This window comes from Urtica dioica, chromosome 9 (assembly GCF_054948205.1).
Source record: "Urtica dioica subsp. dioica isolate 48M chromosome 9, U.dioica_male_clone48M_v1_H2, whole genome shotgun sequence".
Taxonomy (NCBI): domain Eukaryota; kingdom Viridiplantae; phylum Streptophyta; class Magnoliopsida; order Rosales; family Urticaceae; genus Urtica; species Urtica dioica.
This window is the reverse complement of record NC_142764.1, coordinates 15992508-16015234: the sequence shown is the minus strand read 5'-3', so window position 1 is coordinate 16015234 and position 22727 is coordinate 15992508. Positions and strand designations below refer to the sequence as shown.

The 22727-nt window shown below is 37.9% G+C and overlaps 6 protein-coding genes across 6 annotated transcripts in view; 2 read left to right on the top strand and 4 right to left on the bottom strand.

Annotated features, from left to right (window-relative positions):
• Positions 1 to 3094, top strand: part of EMB2369 (tRNA synthetase class I (I, L, M and V) family protein) — a 6590-nt gene extending 3496 nt beyond the window's left edge. Inside the window, exons 13-20 of the mRNA XM_089626528.1 lie at positions 5 to 86; positions 539 to 616; positions 709 to 810; positions 905 to 1077; positions 1206 to 1383; positions 1856 to 1933; positions 2256 to 2387; positions 2502 to 3094. Of these exons, the coding sequence (XP_089482654.1) occupies positions 5 to 86; positions 539 to 616; positions 709 to 810; positions 905 to 1077; positions 1206 to 1383; positions 1856 to 1933; positions 2256 to 2387; positions 2502 to 2747 (1069 nt within the window). The 3' untranslated portion in view covers positions 2748 to 3094. The remainder of the gene's footprint in view (positions 1 to 4; positions 87 to 538; positions 617 to 708; positions 811 to 904; positions 1078 to 1205; positions 1384 to 1855; positions 1934 to 2255; positions 2388 to 2501) is intronic.
• Positions 3095 to 3748: 654 nt separating this feature from the next.
• LOC149385301 (Core-2/I-branching beta-1,6-N-acetylglucosaminyltransferase family protein) lies at positions 3749 to 7155 on the top strand. Its single transcript, XM_089626818.1, has 10 exons — positions 3749 to 4479; positions 4568 to 4684; positions 4915 to 5015; positions 5112 to 5183; positions 5291 to 5372; positions 5447 to 5527; positions 5702 to 5743; positions 5955 to 6014; positions 6187 to 6333; positions 6578 to 7155. Exons 1-10 carry the CDS (start codon positions 4192 to 4194, stop codon positions 6755 to 6757), a joined length of 1170 nt encoding a protein of 389 aa, XP_089482944.1. The 5' UTR covers positions 3749 to 4191; the 3' UTR covers positions 6758 to 7155.
• Positions 7156 to 7215: 60 nt separating this feature from the next.
• On the bottom strand, positions 7216 to 8998 carry LOC149385300 (Peroxidase family protein). Its single transcript, XM_089626819.1, has 3 exons — positions 8576 to 8998; positions 8128 to 8473; positions 7216 to 7629 (listed from the first exon to the last, which is right to left on the bottom strand). Exons 1-3 carry the CDS (start codon positions 8786 to 8788, stop codon positions 7220 to 7222), a joined length of 969 nt encoding a protein of 322 aa, XP_089482945.1. The 5' UTR covers positions 8789 to 8998; the 3' UTR covers positions 7216 to 7219.
• Positions 8999 to 13396: 4398 nt separating this feature from the next.
• LOC149385299 (Tetratricopeptide repeat (TPR)-like superfamily protein) lies at positions 13397 to 15958 on the bottom strand. The gene has a single exon (XM_089625032.1). It carries the CDS (start codon positions 15876 to 15878, stop codon positions 13617 to 13619), a length of 2262 nt encoding a protein of 753 aa, XP_089481158.1. The 5' UTR covers positions 15879 to 15958; the 3' UTR covers positions 13397 to 13616.
• Positions 15959 to 16241: 283 nt separating this feature from the next.
• On the bottom strand, positions 16242 to 18627 carry LOC149385298 (uncharacterized). The gene is made up of 7 exons (XM_089627489.1): positions 18197 to 18627; positions 18049 to 18115; positions 17911 to 17957; positions 17730 to 17817; positions 17083 to 17216; positions 16656 to 16754; positions 16242 to 16490 (listed from the first exon to the last, which is right to left on the bottom strand). Exons 1-7 carry the CDS (start codon positions 18518 to 18520, stop codon positions 16413 to 16415), a joined length of 837 nt encoding a protein of 278 aa, XP_089483615.1. The 5' UTR covers positions 18521 to 18627; the 3' UTR covers positions 16242 to 16412.
• Positions 18628 to 20041: 1414 nt separating this feature from the next.
• On the bottom strand, positions 20042 to 21270 carry LOC149385297 (cytochrome b561 and DOMON domain-containing protein At5g35735-like). Its single transcript, XM_089627019.1, has 3 exons — positions 20882 to 21270; positions 20537 to 20788; positions 20042 to 20419 (listed from the first exon to the last, which is right to left on the bottom strand). The coding sequence occupies exons 1-3, from the start codon at positions 21149 to 21151 to the stop codon at positions 20132 to 20134; spliced, it is 810 nt and encodes a 269-aa protein (XP_089483145.1). The 5' UTR covers positions 21152 to 21270; the 3' UTR covers positions 20042 to 20131.
• Between the last annotated feature and the right edge of the window lie 1457 nt (positions 21271 to 22727).

Genomic DNA, 22727 nt, shown 5'->3' with positions numbered 1-22727 from the left:
GTAGGTACTGGGGCCCAGTTGATGTGTATGTTGGTGGCGCTGAACACGCTGTTCTCCATTTGCTCTATTCTAGGTTCTGGCACAAGGTTTGTAATTAAAATGTGTCTGTCTGACTGTATGTGAACCTAAGATATGAGTTTAACTAAGATGTTATGTTATTAATAACTGAGATAAACAGCTGCCAAGGGCGTCATATTAGGTTCTGTCTTTCATTTATTTTTTATATTTTAGTTTTTTTTAAAGAACTACTGATAAGTTGTTATCTCAACCATTTAAAGCTCGAGGTGGCAGAAACAGAAAAAAAAATGTGTTGTATAGAATGAATCCCTGCTTTAACCCCAAGGGGTTGGTCTAGTGGTAAGAGCGATTCTTGGGACCTGGTACGTCCCCGGTTCGATTCCTCCTGGATGCAACAATTGGGGCCACTGGGGTATCTCCCGGTCGATAATGCCAGGGCCTCGTGGATATTAGTCGGGTCTACTACCCGGGCACCACGGTTATAAAAAAGAAAGAATAAATCCCTGCTTCTATATTTCAGGTTCTTTATGATATTGGTGTCGTATCTACCAGAGAACCCTTCAAATGTGTGATAAACCAGGGGCTTATTCTTGGAGAGGTAAGTTCTATTCTTCTCTTATATTGAGCAATTACAAGTTGATCTCACTTAAATAATCTTCATAATGAGTCTCTATTACTTTGCAATCGCAGGTTCAGTACATGGCTTGCAGGGATCCTAATGGAAATCTCATCTCTGCTGATGCTGCAGAAACAATGGTTGAATACACTCAAGAAAAGATCTCGGAGGAAATGGTCAGTTTCTGGATGCCATTCTCTTTATTAAGTTTCAACATTTTAATTGTGTTTTTTTTTTCTTGTGGGATATATGCTAATTTTTCTTGTGTAGGTTACCAAATCTGGAGATGCTTTTGTCCTGAAAGACAATCCTAACATTCGTTTGTTTGCCCGAGCCCATAAGATGAGCAAAAGTAGGGGCAATGTTGTTAATCCCGATGATGTTGTTTTTGAGTATGGTGCGGACTCACTCCGTTTATATGAAATGTTCATGGGTCCACTTAGGTAAGTTTTATTTCACTGTTTGGTTTACCATCTTGTTCACGACGCTACACTATTACCATCTTGTTCACAAAGTATCTGCTTGTAAATGCTGTTTTCTTATTTCATGTTCCATTGAATTTCACTTTTAGAGACTCAAAAACATGGAACACTGGTGGAATTGAAGGTGTGCATCGATTTTTGGGTAGATCTTGGAGACTGATTGTTGGTTCACCTTCAGTGGATGGTTCATTCCAGGATGGAACAGTTGTGATTGATGAGAAACCTACATTGGATCAGCTTCGATCTCTCCATAAATGCATTTCCAAGGTAACATTGGACTTCCTGTCTTCTTCTGCTCATGCTTGCTTTATTTTTTTTCATCCCGATTGTTTTATCATTTGAACTGTTGCTATGCAATTTAAACTCGAAAGTCAAGGTACATCGTTTCTTCTTATTCTTAATATTTCTTTTCTTTTTTCCTTTTCTTTTTCTTAGTAAGCTGTTGCAGTGCCATTTGCGAGAATGTTTGTACACGGTCCCTTTGTCAATCATTTAGTCATTTTACACTTTAAAATATCCCATGGTTTCTTCAAACTAAATACAAAAAAAAAAAAAGATTCAACTACATCCCATAAAAACTTTTTTTTGAAACGAGAACATCATTCTATTAAAAACATGCGAAGACCGATTACATGAGTGGCTACGGGAAAAACCCGAAACAAGCCCCAAAACGAACACATTAATAATGCGTATGAAGAGAACGAACTTCCTTTTTGACAGGTTTGCTTTCAATTTTCAGGTGACGGAAGAAATAGAAGCTACCCGTTTTAACACTGGGATTTCTGCAATGATGGAATTCCTTAATGTGGCATATAAGGTTTAGTTATAGTTTTTCAAAATCTTGTATCCTAGTACTTGATTGGGGATGATAGTATTTACGTTCCAGGATCAGGAAATCATGACATCTATAAAGAATAATCTATATAGTTTAGGGAGGTTCCACGGTGTGGTGGTTACTTTTAGATTGGGGAACATCTCTTTTAAAATTTGAATAGAGAGATTATGTTTTCCTTGTACAAAGAGAGAAATTGAATAAAATACGTAAACGAAGAAAAAGAAAAAGAAAAAAGGGTAAATATTTCACACGATTCTCTTTGAAATATTTATCTCTTTGGTGCTTATTGACCCAATTTTCACAGTGGGACAAACATCCAAAATCAATTGCTGAGGCATTCGTCTTATTGCTTTCACCGTATGCACCTCACGTGGCCGAGGAGCTTTGGTTTCGCCTTGGACACTCCAACTCGTTGGCTTATGAACCTTTCCCAAAGGTTTGTGACCTCTTTCCATCCACTTTGACTTGCGCTAATCATTTCCTTGCTTGCTAAGATAGGCGACTTGTTTTAGCTGAGTTAATTGAGACGATCATTAACGCCTTGTAACAGGCCGATCCCGAGTACTTGAAGGAATCGACGATTGTGTTACCGGTTCAGATTAACGGAAGGACAAGGGGTACAATCCAGATCGAAGAAACGTGTTCCGAGGAGGACGCTTTTCAGTTGGCATCACGGGACAAAAAACTCTCCAACTACTTGAACGGCAAGTCAGTCAAGAAGAGAATTTACGTCCCCGGAAAGATCTTGAATGTAATCCTCGATCGCGAAAACACCAAGGCAAGTGTCAGCCGATAGTCTTCTAGAAAAAAAAAAACAATATTATTGTCTTTTTCTTTAACCATATAGTTCTTTCTAAATGTCATCAATTTCTACCCTAAGAAATTGCTTGGGAGGTGACAAGAACATGCTTTTCGTCACAGCTCTCTTACATCGCCAGAAAGCTATGATTAAATGCCTAGGATGGTTTAAGGTCTTGTAACCCTTTATAAAGGGTATTAAATTGTAGTTATGTTCATTAATGGGTTTAATGGCTTGTCCTTATATGTATATTTATGCATTGTACAAAGTCGCCCAAACTGCTGATTATTTCCTAACATGCCGTATTATAGTCAATATAGTGCGTTTATTGATTTTCCGCTTTATTACGACGGTGATTATATTATTGAATTCTGGAATATCACATGGAATCTGAGTGGTGGTCCTGTACGAGAACATTTACATTTTTTGTGAAATGATTTCTTGGTATTTACTATTTTAGCCTGATTTCTTTCGTCCACTATGTTGAGATTGGTAAACAACCAACTTATGTTTGACTTTCACAATAGAATTTACAAAGAAGTGTACACATTGGAGGAGCATTGTCCATATTTGAATTGAGCACCCTAATTCTTTTCGAGGAAGAAAAAAATAAATAAATTATGAAACATTATAGTTATTCTTGACATACTAGGTATAGAATTTCGAATTTAAAATTAATTTTTCATTTGGCTCCCACTTAACATTATAATATGGATGTACATTGTGCTTATATTGAAATTAAATAGTTACATTATTTATGCATCAATATTCTCTGAGTAATCAGAATTGAAACATTAGTTATGAAATTAAATAGTTACATTATTTATGCATCAAATTAATTATGAAACATTATAGTTATTCTCATACTAGGTATAGAATTTCGAATTTAAAACTAATTTATCATTTGCTCTGACTTAACATTATAATATGGATGTACAGTGTGCTTATATTGAAATTAAGTAGTTACATACTTACATTATTTATGCATCAATATTCTCTGAGTAACCAGAATTGATCAAATCCGCAATGATTGTCATAAGATATTAAAAAGGAAAATAAGGAAAAAAAAAAAGAAAGAAGGAGCAAATAGCAAGCAATGATATTGAGCAAAAAAAAAAAAAAAAAAAAAAATAGCAAGCAATGCCGTGTGAAATGATCCATAACCCAGTCCGAAACGACGTCGTGTGTTTCCATTCATATGTATGAATGTGTATATATATTCATTAGATCACTCCGACTAAATAGCTTGCAACTTTCTCCGAGCTCCACAATTTAAATCACCGCTACACAGCAAAGCACCGATCACTGCCTTATTTATTTAATTACTTATTTTAAATGCAGTGCTTTGAATTAACTTATCAAACACTCAAAAATCTCTCTCAGTTTTAATACTAACTGAGATAGAGAAGAGCAGAAGAAGAAAGGTAGAGAGGGAAAAAGAATGTTGGTCGGAAGAAGCTCGGCGGCGAAGAAGCCACAGCCAATCAGGCCGCGCCACGTCATCTGGCTGAGCTGGAAGCTGGTCGTTTCTCTCTCCATCGCGCTCTGCCTCTTCGCCTTCTTCCGCCTCCACTCACCCGACGCCGACGCCGCTCCGTCTCTTTCTCGTCGCTCGATGTCTCGCGCGAAATCTCGCGATATTCTCCCCTTCGGTCCTCCTAAGATCGCGTTCCTATTTCTCGCGCGCCGAAATCTCCCGCTCGATTTCCTCTGGGAAAACTTCTTCGAGGTAGGTTTTCCATTTCTCAATTTTCCCCGGAAAACTTCTTCGCGCTGTGCTTCTATGGACTCACATTCGCTTTCTCTATCCCTCAAAGGATGCTGACGTGGCGAATTTCTCGGTTTACATTCACTCGGCGCCGGGATTCAACTTCGACGAGTCTACGACGAGGTCGCGCTTCTTCCATGGCCGTCAATTGAGGAACAGCATTCAGGTGTTTGTTTTTCTCTTTCTAATTTCTGTTTCGTTGACGCGAAAATGACTTGTCAAGCAAAAGCTGTTAATCAAGTTCTGTGATTTGATGTCCGAACTACCAAATAAATTCAAATTGACTCGTTATTTTTGTTGCATATTGTAGCTTATATATAAATGTCTTTTCAGTCACTTTATCGCTCAGAAAAAATTGACATTGTGGCAAGAGTTACAAAAACTATTCTCTTTCAGGTTGGCTGGGGAGAGTCGACTATGATCCAAGCAGAAAGGTTGCTGCTAGAAGCAGCTCTTGATGATCCCGCAAATCAGAGATTCGTTCTTCTATCTGACAGGTTATTTTTAATTTTATTTCTTGGCAATTTTTGGGGTTTTATGTGTTTCCATTATTGCCAACGTCAATGCAAAACTTGTTCATTACTGTGATGCAGCTGTGTCCCTCTGTACAATTTTAGCTATATATATAATTATCTGATGGCATCTCCAAGGAGTTTCGTGGACAGGTAATTCTCGGTGATTTAAGCCCTGGTTTCAATTTATAGAACTGTTTGAAAAAAAAAACAGTACAAGAAATTTGACAAAATCTATTCGATTTGTTTTCTTATTTTAGCTTTCTTGATGGGAAAGAGGAACGATACAACCCAAAAATGTCGCCAAAAATACGAATAAATAAGTGGCGTAAAGGATCTCAGGTAAACTAGCATTTTGGGAAGGTTGTTGCATAATGTATATGTGCTCTTATGTAATTAATGTGACAAATTTTCAGTGGATCGCCCTGATTCGGAAACATGCAGAAGTTGTTGCAGACGATGAGACTGTCTTTCCAGTCTTTAAAAATTTTTGCGTGGTATGTATCAAATTCAATTCTCTGGGCATGTCAACTATTTCAGCTTGAACTTCCCTTTTCTTAAATAAAAGTGGGAAATATTCCATCATATTGGCATGTTGACAGTACTTTAGTCTTGTTAAGTCAAAGTAAAATACTAAAAAAATGAAACCAACTGAAGTGATTTCATTGCAGCGGCGCCCACCTCTGGATGCCAAGAAAGGAAAGCTGAATCTGGTAAGTGTTATGAGATTTTTGAGGTAGGAACTGGGAAAGATTGAAATCCCTTTTAGCTTATTTCTTACAGTCTTCTTAGTTTACCTACGTGTATGTTTCTCTCAGGAAAGCGCTGTCAACATAGTAGTTTGTTAATCATTATACAGAACACATGCACATTTTTATTCGCCCAAGATGACTCTAATCAATGGTTGCTTTATTCCCGATGCAGAAACTTCAGAAGCAGAATAATTGTATTCCAGATGAACACTATGTGCAGACATTGCTTGCAGTGAGTTTAGATAGATTCTCTATAACCCTTTTCAAATTGAGTTATGGTCTTACTTGAAGGTTGCTCATTTTCAATGTTCTACATGGGCTTTGATCCAAACCTATTGACAAAATCACCAAAGGGTTTCCGCTTGAATCCCCTCTTATACATGTTCTATGTGAAATCTTATCAGATGAACGATCTTGAAAGTGAACTTGAACGCCGAACATTGACCTACACTGTTTGGGATCAGCCTACAAACAAAATGGAAAACACCGGGTGGCATCCTGTTACATTTACATATAAGAGTTGCAGCCGCCAGAAGATAAAAGAAATACAGGTTCTATAATTATTAGTATTATTTTTTTATATAATTACTCATTTTTCATGCTTTACTATTTAACATGATTGTCTAGGATAGATAATAGGGACTGATTGAGTTTGTTCTTCACGGGGAGTCGAGCAATTTAATAACACTGACAATGACCAATAAAACAACACATCACTTTTTTTTTCTTCTTTAAAAGTCTTAGAGATGCTGTAAGATATTAGATTTTCATATTACTTGTGTGGTGATTCGGCAGGACATAAACCACGTATACTATGAAACTGAATACCGGACAGAATGGTGTCAGAGGAATTCGACACCCGTTTCGTGTTTCCTATTCGCACGGAAATTTTCAGAGGGTGCTGCGATGCGTCTTCTGGGTGAGGGAATAATTGGTCACTTTGATTCCACAGCGGTGCTAAAGCCACCTCCATGATCAGACCTTGACGTTTTTGGCTCTCATTAACCTTACATCAATCGGCGTAGTTGATATGATCAGTAACTTGGTCCACAAGTCAGAAGTCCCTGGGGTTTCTGGCCAGAGTACACACCATCCTACTCAAACAGATTTTGATACGCAAGCCAGCGCTGACGATAACCTGGAATAGAGAGAGAGAGAGAGAGAGAGAGAGAGAGAGAGAGAGAGAGAGAGTTATGTTTGTACCAGCCAAAATTGATTTATTGTATACATAATTGAAAGAGGTATATTACATATTTTTTCTCAACTCTGGCTCAAGTCTAAAATTCAACCAATACAGACCATTTAGAGCAAGTACTTTTATTTTTTGGGTCAAGTATAAGGATCAGTGTACTAGATTATCCAACAAAATTAGACTGCTAAGTATATAGCTCGGCAATCGATTCGCTGAAGCATATTTGACAACACAAATGGATTGTTTTAGTTCCTGCGATTGCATTGCCTTCTCACTTCACCTTGCTTCCCGCTGAGAACTTTGGTGGAAGAGAGCTTAACAAAGGCCGAAGAGAAAACGTTAAAGAAATGGTTTTGATCAGAAGCGAAGCGTTCGACAAATCTCACGGTTCGAGGGTCTCTCGAGACTCCCGAGTCGATACCAAACAAGCCGCGACCCATCAAGATGTCTTTGTAGTAATGATTGTCGAATGCCAATGGGGTCAAATCGTTGGGCAATACGGTGATATTGGTCAAAGGGACTCTTGTAGGGCAATTCAGTCTCAGTAGCTCTTTGAAAACCAAGTCCATGTGCTCACTTTTCCCTCTTTCATACAGTCTCTCTACAACGTTCACACAGTGTCCAACTCCAACTGTATGTGCTCCTGCAAAAAAAGGATAGTCATAATTTATTTACTTAACTAGGGTTGAGTCCTTAAGTTCACCGTGTAACCCCACCAAGATTTTAGGAACTTGAAGGACTAACAATTACTTGGTGGGTGACAGCTTAAAACTAAGTCCTCTTGGAAATAATCCAAGGACCTGATAATCTTAATTGAAGGTGATTTTTTAAAGCCTTTATTAATTCTTATTAGGGATGTATGGGCTTAAGGTTACGAGTTATTCATCGTTACTTTTGAGATGGTATTCTATGATATTATCAGAGGTCAATAGCCCCAACTAGCACCCATCGTCCATTTTTATTTATTTATTTTTCTACTCTAGACATTCAACCATTAGTTATAAATATGCATGACGTTTTACAAGTTCTTTATTAGTTAGGGATAATATTTACATAAAATAGTTGGCAATTTAGAGCTATTTTCAGAATGTTATAGTTAACTGATTGAGAGGCTTATTTGTAATAATAATAATACGAGTTACCTATGATCGATTCGATTCCTCAATGTTCATCCCATAAGACGCGAAAATCCGAAGTAACTCATCAACCGCAATTCCTGCTTCGGGAAGCTTTGTATCAGCCTGCTGAGAGCTGCCAGTGAGCGCGTCTTTTCTTCCAAGAGGAATCCTAATTTCAGGCCCTCCAGACACAGACACCGATTCCTTGGCCGCCAAGGCAATTATATCTGCACAAGAAACTTTCCCAGGGCACTTCTTTTCCAACACAGACTTTATGTGACTGATAATTTCCAGCTTTCTGATTCCAAAGTTCCTCTGCGACACCATTTCGGAGCCCCCTCTCGGTCTCTGTGAATCCAGCATTATAGATGCATCACAGCCCTAAAATCACAAAAAAACAAAAATTGTCGAAATGAAAATATAAAAAAAAAATTCGAAAAGCGATGAAAGATAATGAATCATATATACTTCTTTAGGTTTAACCTTCACTTGGCAATCATGGAAGAGAAGCCTAATAAAAGCTGCAGGGGCAGAAAAATCTGTCAGAGAATGCTTTAGTATCTCCGACCTCACTATAGACTCCATTGACGGGCATGAGTGCTTGTAGTAATTATAGGCAAGCTCAGCTTCTACTCTTAATGAAATCCCCATAACTAATAATATTGTCACAAACACAACACATGACCAACTTCCCATACTTTTTTTTTCCTTACTCTGGTCTGTTTTTTCTTCCTTCCCTTTCTTTGTCTCTCTTCCTATTTATCTTTCTAAAATCTTTGAATTTTCAACGTCCGGGGAATGTGACCAAAAGCTTAATATCTCACATGTGACATGTGTTGTTAGTTGAGCTATAGCTAGCACTAAAGAGTTCTGATCTCTTTCCAGAGAAATGAGTTTACAGTTGTTTTGACATATAGGTAAAGTGGCCAAGAAATGAATGCTATATGCTATGGAAAAATTGAATCTTTTAATCCAAGAGACATCAAAACCGTCTGTTGTCAAAATCATAACCATAAAGCTTAGGGATTAGCTTGTTGCTGAAATATTTGAATTGTCAGAGTCACACAAATGCCATCTCAAAGAGGTCACTCACTCAGTAGTCTTGAGATAAGCTTCATATAAATGACCTTTGAATGCTATATGCTATGGAAAAATTGAATCTTTTAATCCATGAGACATCAAAACCGTCTGTTGTCAAAATCATAACCGTAAAGCTTAGGGATTAGCTTGTTGCTGAAATATTTGAATTGTCAGAGTCACACAAATGCCATCTCAAAGAGGTCACTCACTCAGTAGTCTTGAGATAAGCTTCATATAAATGACCTTTGAATGCTATATTGTGAGACCCGCACAACCTAATTTTCTAAACGCCGTCTCCATATGATTCTCTCTCTCGCAAATAAATAAATGAGATTATATTTCTCTCTCTCGTTTGAATTTATATAGAATTTCATTCTTCTCTCGTTTCAGATAAACGAGAAAATTTTCTCTGTACTCCCTCGGTTCACATTTCAAGTGAGATTTCAAGATTTCAGAGGAAATAATATAAAGGAATTTCTCGAAGGAACGAGGAAATAATCGAGGATGGGAAATTAAGAATATCAAGGTCGATAAGGTTTTGGAATATTTTCACGAATGTAAGAAGGATTGTGAAAGTGAAAATATATTTTAACGACCTAACTAATTTCAATGTGAAAGGAATCCGGAAGGAAATTAGTGAAGTAAATTCCTCGTTATATTTTTCCGTCTCTTGAGTGAACTATGGTCCAATGAGTTTATCGAGTAATTTAAATATATTAAGGTAATGAGAAATCTCGGAAGGAGTAAAGGAATTATCGAGTTTATCTCGAATAATAAATTAATTCCGAGGAAATATTCCGGAAATTAATTTAAGAAAGGCATTCTCAATAATGAGAATTAATTCCGAGAAACCTTAAATATATTTTAATTAGTCGAGAACGAATGAGAAAATTCTCGGTTCGAATCATATAATTATAATCCGTTCGGTTATGGATTTAATTAAATAATTATGAAAAAGGACGTGGTTGTAACAATTTTTAAGGGACCCATTTGAAAGAAAACAAGGAAAAGAGGTTGGATTATAAAAGATAGGATAAGGTTGAGCTTGCCACGTCATCAATGGCTAGAATCCTCTTCAAAGTGATTTGTATCACTTGGCCGAGTGAGAGAATCGGCAACTAGGAAAAAAAAAGAAAGAGAAAGAAAGAAAGAAAAGGGAAGAAGAAGAAGAGAACGCCGAGAGGGGGAGAAAGAGAAATCGAGGGGGAGAGAAAAGCCGAGAGAGCGAGAGAAAGAAAGAGAGCGAGAGAGTGTGCGGCGAGGGTGAGCTCGCGGAGGAAGAGGTCGGCCGACAGCAAGCCACCGAGACCTACTTATCGCGCGCGCTCCGCCGAGGAAAAGAGCCGCCGCGAGCCACCCAGGTCACCGGCCGAGAATAGATCGCCGGGAAAGAAGGGAGAGAGGGCCGGAGAAGACTCGAACCCCACCAATTTCACCTGAGGTAAGAGAGATTTCTATTTCTAGGGTTCAAAATTTTAAGGTTGGAATTTGGGGGTTTTTAATTTTAAGCGAATTTGCTGGTTCAATGAGTTGATTCAATGATGATTCTGAGAGATTGAGATGGTTGTTCTTGATTTTAGACGAGTTTGCATTTGAATTTGGTCCTGGCCATGTGAAATGGTTCTGGCCGTGTGTTTGAGCTTGATTGGATTTGATCTTGATTTTTGTGACGTGATTCTGAGATTGTTTTGCTGGATTGATTATGAATTTATGTTGAGGGTGATGATTTGGTATGGAATTCTGTTGGCCATGTTTGCTTGCCATTGGGTATCTGATATTGTCTATATAGTTGAGTTAGGGGTATTATGGTCTTCCGGCTGTCGAATATTATTAACCCCTCTGTTGTTTTACGAGCGGTTGAGTTCGGTTGGCATGGGCCTCCGTTCTCGAGTCTCAGTGGTGTCACAGGTCAACGCCGACGGGTGGGCGTTAATTATAAGAGGAGCGTCGGGTTTTGTCTTAATTAGGTACAAGAGTCAACGTTTTTGCTCGCGGCACGGAAGTCGCGGAAGCTCGAAGATGTTTAATTATTATGTCGTATTTTAATTGTTTGTAATCGGAAATGTATTCTCAAAAGAAAAGTCTATCGCTTATTAGTAGTTATATAATAATTTTAGGGAAAAATTATTATATCGAGTGTTCTTAAAAATTATTTCTATGTTATGTTCACTCAAGTATAATTTAGAATTTATCGAATAAAGTCAAGTCAAACCAGCGTTTTCGATAAATTGAGCTTTTAAACGTTCCTGAGTCAGAACTCATTTCGAAGGGTGAAATTGAGTTCTAAAATTTGAAGTCAAGCTTAAACCGTCAATTTTCCTGGTTGGATCATGTCTAGTATGAAAGCCAAGTGGAATTTCTATTTGTGACATTTTGAGTTCGTTGAGGATGTCGAGCGAATTCGAGAAAAGTAGTTCATTACTCTAAGTTGCTAGAGTCTCGGGAGAGTGACCAGATTTTCTAGCCTTGAGTCTTTGTTAAGATTGTTGGTTCTCTGAACGTTCTCGACTTATTCTGTGTCGTTAATCGTCTGTTCATAGAGGCTCGACAAATACACTTGGTTAAGATTTTAACGTTAGTTCGTCTCACATGAGTTAGTCGAACCAACACGTACGACAACCTCAAGGATAACGTTCGGAAGAAGGCATATCGGAAAGCACGCAATTTGAGGATAAGGACCTCAGCGCTCGAAGCTTAAGAGCGACAATAATCCAAGTAAGTGGGATTTAGGTTTGAGGCGCCAAAGGGGAATGGTTCCTAGTAGAATAATTGTTTATGTTTGTTCGTTTAATCCTAAAACCAAGATAAACCCAGTTAGACAAGACGACCGAATAAGGCTTCGGCCACTAACTTAATAAGATAATAAAATGATAGGGTTAAACGATTAGCGGGTTAAGAACCTTGAAGCCTTTGAAACTATGTTAAGCTTCTGTTATAGGTTTTATCCCTTGTCTTGATGAAGAGGACAACAGGAGGAGGAGATACGGTGTCCTCCGGATTCAATCCCGAGAGGAACTGTTCTAGGAGAAGGTCCAGCCTCACAGCTGTCGACAACTCCTTCTAAAATACTTAAAGAGCCATACAGTGAAATTAATAATGTTAATGACGGGCTTTATCCCGATAAGATCTCCTCCTGTAATAGGATAGACAGGTAGGCTGTAGACAGCTCCTGTAAAACGTAACGAACCTTTGTCGGCAATGTAGCGGGTGGCATTTCCAAAGGCCCTTTAATGGGAAGTCGATGGGTGGCTTCAGGTGAGTCGATGGGTGGCTTACCTGTCCTGAGGGAAATATGAACCCTGGAGCAACCAGGGATTGGTGAGGGTTTGATCTCCTCCACCAAACGCGCGTTAAGGCTCTCCTACATGTGCTAGTGGATCCCAGACATTAAAACTTCGGCTTTCCGAGAGCTAGGCTCGAGTTTTCGGAATAGCTTACTCATCACTCATGAGCGGCTGCGAACTGAAGTGTCGATTGGGCCCAGTCCACTGATGTAAGGTGCCGGGATGCGTGAGATGGATGAGATTTTGAGGAAACCGGAGAATTCCGGATTCCTGAATGAATGAATGAACTTCGATATGACATTGCTCTTGTTAGCCAATTAGATAATTTCTTTGATGTTGAATGATCGTTATTCTTCTAAGTCTGTTGCCTGCTATTGTCATCTGCATTCGTGCATCTCATGTAGCACTAGGTTAGATATCCTGCTTACTGAGTCGGTGTGACTCACCCAACAATACCCCCTCCCTGTAGATGAAGGAAGCTCAGGCGGAGCGGAAGTGCTAGTCAACGTAGATCTCATGACGACCTGCGGCAAGGACGGATACATGTAGAAAAGACATGTAAGGTTTTATTTTCTTTAAAACCAGTTTGAACCCTGTTTCTAGTCCTTTTGATATTAAGTAAGTATTTTCTTAAAGTTTTGTAAAATTTAAACACACGTTGAAGGCCTAGGCCGTGTTTACGAGTAGCGGTCATAAGTAGTTTGTAAAGCATTTTAAAAAAGAAAAGAAACATTTTACCGTATTTTTCTACAAACTACTCATGACTTCAATGCTACTCTTTTCATAAAATGTGGTTTATAAATAATGAATGACTTGATAGTAGATGAGTATAGGTAAAGGTCGCGATCCGAGAGCGACGGGTGTCCTGCGGGTCGTGACATATATGCTATGGAAAAATTGAATCTTTTAATCCAAGAGACATCAAAACCGTCTGTTGTCAAAATCATAACCGTAAAGCTTAGAGATTAGCTTGTTGCTGAAATATTTGAATTGTCAGAGTCACACAAATCCCATCTCAAAGAGGTCACTCACTCAGTAGTCTTAAGATAAGCTTCATATAAATGACCTTTGACGCAATACAAAAGAGAAACTTTATGATATAAAGAAAAATAAAATAGTCTCTTACCCTAGTTGTGTGTCGCATGTTCACTAAGCAAATCTCATGAATCTTGTTGGTCGATACATTTCGCCCGAGTTTTTCTCATCTCACTCCTCAAAGTCTCGAGCGTCGAGACCATTTCCTCGAGTTGTGGATGTGAATTATGCCTCGTGAAGAACGTCTCAATAGTCCCATTCAACTCAATAAAGCTCCACCCGGGTAACTTCTTCAAACCCAAACTTCTCATTTGGGTCCACGCCTCGTTAACACCGTCCCATCTATTCATCGATGCGAAGCTGTGGGCTAATTGCACATAGTTTCCCGCGTCCGAGGGTCTCAACTCGAGAAGATTTCCCGCAATGATCTCACCAAGTTTCGTATCACCATTGGCCCGACAACCGTCAAGAATTATCCCCAAAACGTCCGGTTCGGGCTCGGGAAACGCCTTCTCATAGAACTCGTAAGCCTCCTCAACCCTTCCGGCTCGGCTAAGAAGGTCTACGACGCATGCACGGTGTTCGAGGCTCGGAGAAACACCGAAATTTTTGTCCATGGACTTGTATATGCTCAAACCCTGGTCGACGAGCCCGTTATGACTACAAGCCGTGAGGACCGAGAGGAAAATCACACGGTCGGGTTTGAATCCCGTCCTCATAAACTCCGAGTACAAACTCAATGAATCCTCGCCTCGGCCGTGGCAGCCGTAACCACAGATGATCGTTCCCCACGAGACTAAATCGTGCTCAGTCATTATATCGAAGCATTTTCGAGCTTTGTTCAAGTCTCCGCACTTCGAGTACATGTCAACGAGGGCCGTGCCGACCATTATGCACGGCCTAAGGCAACTCCTGATGGAAAAGCCGTGGACCCACTTCCCTTGATGGAGCGCCCCGGTAGAAGCGCAGGCTTGAAGGATAGACACGACAGTCAGAGAATCCGGTTTCTGAAGAGTTGATTTCATCTCGGAGAGAAGGGAAAGACCCTCTGACAAATATCCGCTCTGAGCGTACCCGGCTACAATGGCGTTCCAAGAGACCAAGTCCCTCTTTCGCATCCTCTCGAAAATTGCTCGGCTTTGATCCAAACGCCCGCATTTTGAGTACATAGTCAAGAGAGAGTTCTGGGCAGGGATATCCAGATCGATTCCTAGCCTTAGGATGCGACAATGAATCGATTTTCCCAAATCGAAAGAGCCCAGTTTTGCACACGCTGCGACGATGCTAGCTATTGTGGCAGAAGATGGCTTTATTCCCGAGTTTGACATCTGTTGGAAAACAGCTAATGCCCTATCTGAACAATCATTCAGTACAAGCCCGGAGATCATCGCCGTCCATAAAACCACGTCTTTGTTTCTTATCAATTCAAATATCTTAAAAGCGGCGCTGATACTTCCACATTTCATGTACATAACTATGAGTGTGGTCTGGATTTGGAAATCCAATCGAAACCCGGTTCTCAAAAGCTTCCCATGCAATAGCATTCCCAGTTTCAGATTGCTCTGGGTCGCACTTGCAGAGACGAGATAAGCGAGAGTCTGTTTGTCGGGCTCGATATTTTCTGCTCTCATTCTGTAGAAAAGGTCCAATACTTCACTGAAATTACCGCTCCGGACGAAGCCAGATATCATGGAATTCCACGAAACAGCGTCTCTTTGAGCCATTGATTCAAACAACTTCCTCGCATCATCTACGCCTCCAAACTTCCCGTACGCATTTAATATTGAATTCATCAGACTCACATCACATTGAAAGCCATACGAAATCGAACACCCATGCAAACACTGAACGTGAACAAGCTCCGAAACCCCGGAGAACAAACCCAATAAAGTAACAGGGCTTGGCTCGATTCCTCCGTGCCTCATTTCGTCAAACAACGACAATGCCTCGTCGAAATCCCCCAAGCGAGAATAAGAGCCGATCATGGCAGTATAAGGAACGATGTTTCTGTCAGGCATAGCGTCGAACACCTTGCGGGCACGACGGACGTAGCTATGGCCAGCGTAGAAATTGAGGAGAGAAGATGCGATGTAAGAGTCGGAAGAGAAGCCATTAACGAGGACGCATTGGTGGAGCGAAACGCCGAGGCGAAAGAGGCGGAGCGACGTGCAAGCTTTGAGGAGGCTCGGGAAAGTGTGAGTGTCCGGTGGGGTTTTGGTTCGGAGCATGGAAGAGAAGGTGGTGATGACGTCATGGTGAGAGCCTTGGGACGAGAGACGGTTAATTACGGCGTTGAAAGATCTCGTCGCCGTCGTCGTCGTTTGGGTTGCGGCGAGTTCAGGCGGTGCTTTCACAGCGTTGATAAATGGAGAGCTTAGCTTGTTCATGGCTCATGTTTCACTTTCATAGCCTAAACCAAACGCAGTGAAATGAAACAGAGCACCCAAACCAAAGTGAACCACCAACAAAATACGCTTTTTCAATAAAGACTCGTCCGACTTTCAGTAATTTTATCTTTTTACCACTTGAGCTAATTTCTTCCACATTTCTTCTACATCCACACACTAGTGAGTTTGCATTTTACTTCGTTTGAAACCCAAAATTTCCATAACTAACCGAAATTCTGTCTTACTAAACATTTCAAACATAAATTATTTGCATTTGTTCATGCAAAAAGATAATTTTGACATTCACAAGTTAACGTATTGATGTAATATCTCTTTGGGGAAAAAAATGTTGATGCAATATAATTGAAAATATATGTACTTGTATCTTTATAATTGAAGTTTTAATACATGCCAAATGCTCTCTCTCTATAAATGCCAAACTCTTGCTTGTTTCCGGTCTTATTCATAAATCATATAAAATATTACTTGACTTTCAGTCAAATTACAATACTATTGATCAGTACCAAAATTTGATCATGATTGCTTCTTTGGATATTCCCTTGCCCCAAATATCGTGGAACCGATTCTCACGTTTGTGCTTCCCATCTCAACCTGCAAAACGATCAATGTTACTGAACCACTCAAGCCTTACTCATATTATATCATTGACTACCACCATATCCAGCGGTGTGGCTTCTTAAGCCTGGATTATATTTAACAATCTATTCTTAGTTCTGATACATATATATACAATACATCGTATCGAGTTATACTCACAGCAAGCTCAAAGTCCCCAGACATGCCCATTGATAGCTCACATTGGTCTTCCGGAATTCCAAGTGCCTTGCAAACCTCACTTCTGCAATTTGCTAACGTCTGACAAAACATACATGGTCTTAATACAATGCAACACATGAAAAATTGCCTAATTTGCCACTAATTTCATAACATTTTCCCACTTTCCACAAAAATGCTAATTTTTCCCAAAATGCCACCATCTATGTCAACAATGTTGACATCTATGTTTGCCCTTCACTATTAGATGTCAACATTGTTGACATAGATGTCAACATTGTTGACATAGAGGTGGCATTTTGGGAAAAATTAGCGTTGTGGTGGAAAATGGGAAAATGTTATGAAATTGGTGGCAAATTAGGCAATTGTATATATATTGAGAAATATATAAGGTGCAATAATACATCACCTTGAAATTTTCCGGGGTTGATGTATAGTCTGGCATTCCAATGGTCATCAGGCCGCAAAACTCAAGGTTTGGACATCCCGAACTAACATGCTTTGCCAAATCCACACATTCAGAGGGCTCGACACCAAATTTCGCTGAATCAATTTAGCCGAATATTCAGATGCCATTTCAAATTAGGCCATCACCAGCGACTAAAAATAAGTATGTGCACAAAAGGAGCACAATTCCTTTTGAAATATATATCGAACTCTTTAGATACAGTTACTAGGTAAGCTTGATTTGTGTTATGCGTAGCTCTGAATTTGTAAAACACGCAGAATCCCCAAAGCTAAAACGCTGGTTAATTAACGAAATAAATCCATTGCTGAAAATATTCGCGCGGTTCTTCTTTCAACGTCCAAAATTAAAAACATGAGTTGAAAAAAGCTGAGAAAGACTTTCATTTAAGAGTAATGAAAATATAACTTTACAAGCTGAGCAACAGACTGAAACATTATATAATGTGATGTGTTCAATTCCAACATCGTGCATAAATCTAAGATTCAACGGGACAACACATGATGAAACAAACTGTAATCAAATAGCTCAGTCCCATTGTTATGCTAAACATACAGGTGCAAGTAAGTCTAGTTAGAAGTCAAACTTACACTCTTCTCCACTCGTATTGACTTGGACCATCACCTTCAGAGGCTTTCTACCCAAACTCCCAACGAAACGATCCAGTTGATTTGCAATCTGTAACACGAAACATTCCATTTTCAATTCAATACACCAAAATAAATCAATCCTAAAATTTCTTCCAAATATATGAACGAAGAACGTCTTTACCTTCTGATCATCCACAGTTTCAACCACTGCAAGGTTTGGCACTCCGTCTGCACAACAAGAATACATCACACCAAATTTTCTCAGCCAAATTCCATCGACTAAATTTCCGTTCCTAGAGAGAGAGAGCGAGATTCATACTGAGAAGCAGTTTGACTTTGTTGCTCTGCAAATGTCCGATGAAGTGCCACTCAATATCCTCCGGAAGCTGCAGTATTGAAAAGAGCATAACTTATCCGAAACTAAATCAAAGCGTTCAGACAAAGGAATTGAAAATAAAGAGAAAAACCTGAGGAGCTTTATCGACGATCTCTTGAACGTAGTTCTCGCCGAAGCATCGGTGGCCAGCGTCGTACACCTGACGGAGGAGAGGCACCGGCTTCGTCTTGCTCACCGCCACCACTCGCACCGTCCTACCGGACCTCTCCGCTGCCTGAGTAACTCTTTGAAGCACCGACCGGAGCGCCGCCGCGGCGACGCCGTCCATGGCGGCTGATGTGGCGGCCATGTCCTCGGTCCCTGGGTTCTTCTGATCTTCTTCTTCTTCTTCTTCTGCGACACGGTTGTTCTGTGGCTTTGATTCTTGTTGATGTTGTTTGTCTGGAATGTTCATCTGAGCGCTGACAGCTATTGCGCGGAAATGTCTGTATCGTCTCCGTTTGGATGGATTCTATTTGGCTGATCTCCGATGCGAAACGAGAGAAGTTTGGCTTAGAATAAACGACGCCGTTTATTTTGTTTTGGACTATGGGCCTATTTCGTCGAGAAAGCTCCAAAGAGGTCCCATATTTTGGTGAAGCCCAAACCCGAATTCCATAAACTTTTGCCCTACTTCAAGTTCAAACTCGGAATGGAATTCCCTACAATGGATGATTTACGGTATGTACTGAAAGAATAGTTCATTAAGGCTGATCGAGAATTCTGATTTGTTTTCAATAACAAGATCAAATTGTGAGCAGAATGTAAGGGCATCGGATGTCCATGGGTCTTGTACGTTGGGCGTCCTAAGAAGAAGAGGAACAGACACAATGACGAAATTCCATCTGGACCTAATAATGGAACAAAACAAAGTAGAAAAGGTCAAGTGAACCACTGCAGTAACTGTAAAGAGGTTGGTTACTCGAAGAGATCATGCATAAACCAGACTGTTGAACAGGTATGTTTGTGCAGATATTTTTGACTTCATACATAAAGTTGAATTCAAATCAATAAAATGAAGCATTCATTTTTATTCATATGAGTTTGTGTTATATTTAAATCGTATTTGTCTAGAAACAACTCACAACATGTGAGGAGTCAGATACATATTTAACATTATTCCGATGTTGTTTTAAAATTAATATTCACAATGGAGCAAACAAATAATCGATTTCAATTGATGATTGTTATCTTAATGATCCATAGCAGAGATTACATAAATCGAGACTTAAACGACATTAGCTAAATCTCTTTGAGTAAGCTAGGCTTCGGTAAAATGGTTTCTGAGCTTCAAGCAAACATAGTCCTTGATTGCTATTTTCTTCAATGTTATTTTTTTATACCGAAATGTGAAATTTTCTTTTTTTAAAACTAATACTTTTTTATAATTTCATTAATACAATATTTAATGACGAGTTTGTTCATAAAAATATTAGTTTTGAAAAAGAAAAAGAAAACAATGTTTTCACCATTTTGATAACTAAATAAAAAAATAAAAATAAAACCCTTGAGTTTTGTATCATTTTTGTCCTCTCTGTTACCCTATTTTGGTTTGTCAACTATTTTTTTTAAATAAACTAATTTTGTTCCATTTTATTCATTTAGTCGATTATAATTTTGTAGTGTTTTAGTACTTTTAGTTGAATATAAATAAATCAGTTTCTTTTATATAAACTATAATAAGTTCTCCAAATTATTCATATGTTTAAGTTATTTATGTTGAATTTCATATTAAAAAATTGACTTCGTTAATAACTAATATACTACAAAATCAGTGTGATGATCTTTTATTTTACTCAGAGAACATTCAGAGAATTTGCTTACATAGCAATAATTCAGACTATTGGTCTATATATACCCAATATCTGATCAGGTCATTTGATGAACACTCAATATAGATATTTGACCAATAGCTCCTCTAATGCAAATTTGAATTTATTCACTAGCCAACAATGTAAAAATCCCATTACAAACTAGCGGCATGGTTAAACATACAAAGATTAATTCAAATATAATTTACAAGAATTCAAGGATTAGTGTACATATTGCTGTTTAACTCGATGGGTTGATGAATTATTTTGGTCTTAGACCATCTATAAATCTCCAGAGATATAGCAAGTATTCCCAAAAATCCAACAATCCCTAGATATGTCCATCGCCATTTGGTTGCATGATTCTGATGCTTAAATCCTAGAAATATGTCTGCAATGATCAAAGCTATTAAGGCATAACCCAGAAGACGATGATATATCACCCAGCTTTTACGGCAACATCGATTCGTTTCAATCTTCGGCTGCCAAAAAATTGCTAACATCTAAAAATTCAACCAAAGAAAAAAGAGTTAAAGATTCACTAGTATATGTAGAGTAAGAGAATTCTATATTTAACAGAAGAATTAAATAATATACAGTAGATAGTTATATGAACACACCTGTACGGTTGTAAATGTAAATATTATGATACCGAGAATTCGGTGTGGCTTGTCATCAGTGTGATGCTTATTTGAAGCCAACAGTCCAACGAACCATCCGATTGAGCCCAAAAAATATCCACCGGTTTGACAAATTACGTGAAAAGAAAACCATTCATCCAAATGCATTGGAAAATTTCTAAAATATCTTGCAGTTATTGCTCCGATTGGCAATAAAGTTCCCCATCCTATGATGTTTAGAAGCCCTTGTGCCTGTAGTGTTAGTGAAACCAAGCCATATATTATGAAATAAAAATAATAATGTGTGTAATATCTATAGACAATTTCATTAATTTAAATTCTTACAACTTTCAAGAGACCATGTTGATGGTAAAGATTGGTGAAGTTTTGACCACTCCATGATTTAAAATTTGTTGTGGCTTCCGTATCTTGATCCTCTCTTTCAACTTGATAAGAATAAGCACGTGTAGTTTTATAGTAGCTTGTAGTAAGGTATGGCTGAACGTGAATTTGTCTTCTTGTGATTGAAGAGTTTAGTGAAAAGGTTAAATGGGAACAACTAGTGACGTAAAATAAGCAAATTACTAAACTAATAAAGAATCGACGAGAACCCATGTTACAAAGTATGCCTATAATAAGCTACTTATGCAATTGAAAATAAATAACCAAGGGGAAAAAAATTGTTTCTATGAATTTGGTTAAATCATAATCCTTATACAACTGATTGTAAGTTTTAGCACGACGTTGATGTTGTAATTGAAATCATTTAAGTACTGTGTTTGGCTGTTGAGAATATGTGCTTTCCTTGTTACACTGAAGAATCATGACAGTCTTGTTTTAAGAGTTTTTCATAAAAAAAAATCAGATTTTTATTCCCTTCTTTATCTTTTAATAAACAGTATACAAACTATTGTATATGCTTTTTATAATATAAACAGTACGTCCGAAATGAAAGTGAGCAATAATATATTTGTTTTAGGGCCACATGTTTTCTGACCATCTACAAAGAGTTTAATTAGAAGCGTAAAAAGGTTGCGAGCCTAGCCTGATTCGCACACCTTATATTGGCTTAATCATGTTACTTTAAAAAAAGTTTTCTTTATTTATGATTATAATATCGATCGAGTTGTAAAAAACTAAAAATAGATAGTGACGGTTGACAGTGAGATTAATCTCAAATTTAATATTATCGAATTCCATTTATATTTTTATTCATGGACCTCTAATTACTCTCATCAGAGAGATCTGATTAATTATTCTAGGGATTAATCAGTTAAATTCTCTCTCAACAGAGAGGAGGGAAACATGGAAAGAGAGATTGAAGATGAGGGAAATTGAATAAAAAGAAATGGAGGGATTGTATCTTTCCCAAAACTTGATTGGTACGTTAAGAAGAAAGATTAAAATTCATACACTTGTTGTTTGGTATAAATAATAAAGAAAAACATGACTATTTTTTATCATACTAATGACATTAATAACTCTTTTATTATATGAGACCAAATTGTGTAATTTATCCAAAAATAATTTGAAAATTTTAATATATATTTATATATTATAAAATATGTGAGTAAAATAACTATATTGTCTACATATCAAATATATAATCAAGGTACATAAATAAAAGTATATAACATTAATTTTAAAATTATGTTTAATTTTTACTCATTTTTGTTTCACATCCAAAATCATTTAGAAAATAAATTGTGTATAAAATAATTAGATACTATGAAATTGCATCAATAAATATTATAAATGTAATTTTCATAAATAAAATGCTATGGATTTCTACAATCCTTCCAAATGGAGGGGAAAGTTTTTTGGTGGGTTCCACGGATACAAATTCATCCCTCCATCTTTTTATCTTTCTACCAAACAAAGGAAATGCATAATCCATCCCTCCAAATCCCTTCATCTTAATCCATCCCTCCAATAATCTCTCTTAACAAACAATGCCTTACACTGATAATGACCCACCACATGTTGCTCTAAAAATATCAAATTTGACCTTGTAATCCTGTATTGGGTTAAAATTAAATGTAGTCCGGCTACTAAAATTTCATGACGGCCATCAATTTTTATTTATTTATTTATTTATTTTAATCATCTTTTGATTATCTGATTACTTATTTTGTGATATTACTTAAATATCTTTATTAAAAACAAAATAAAATAAAAAAATTAATGAAAA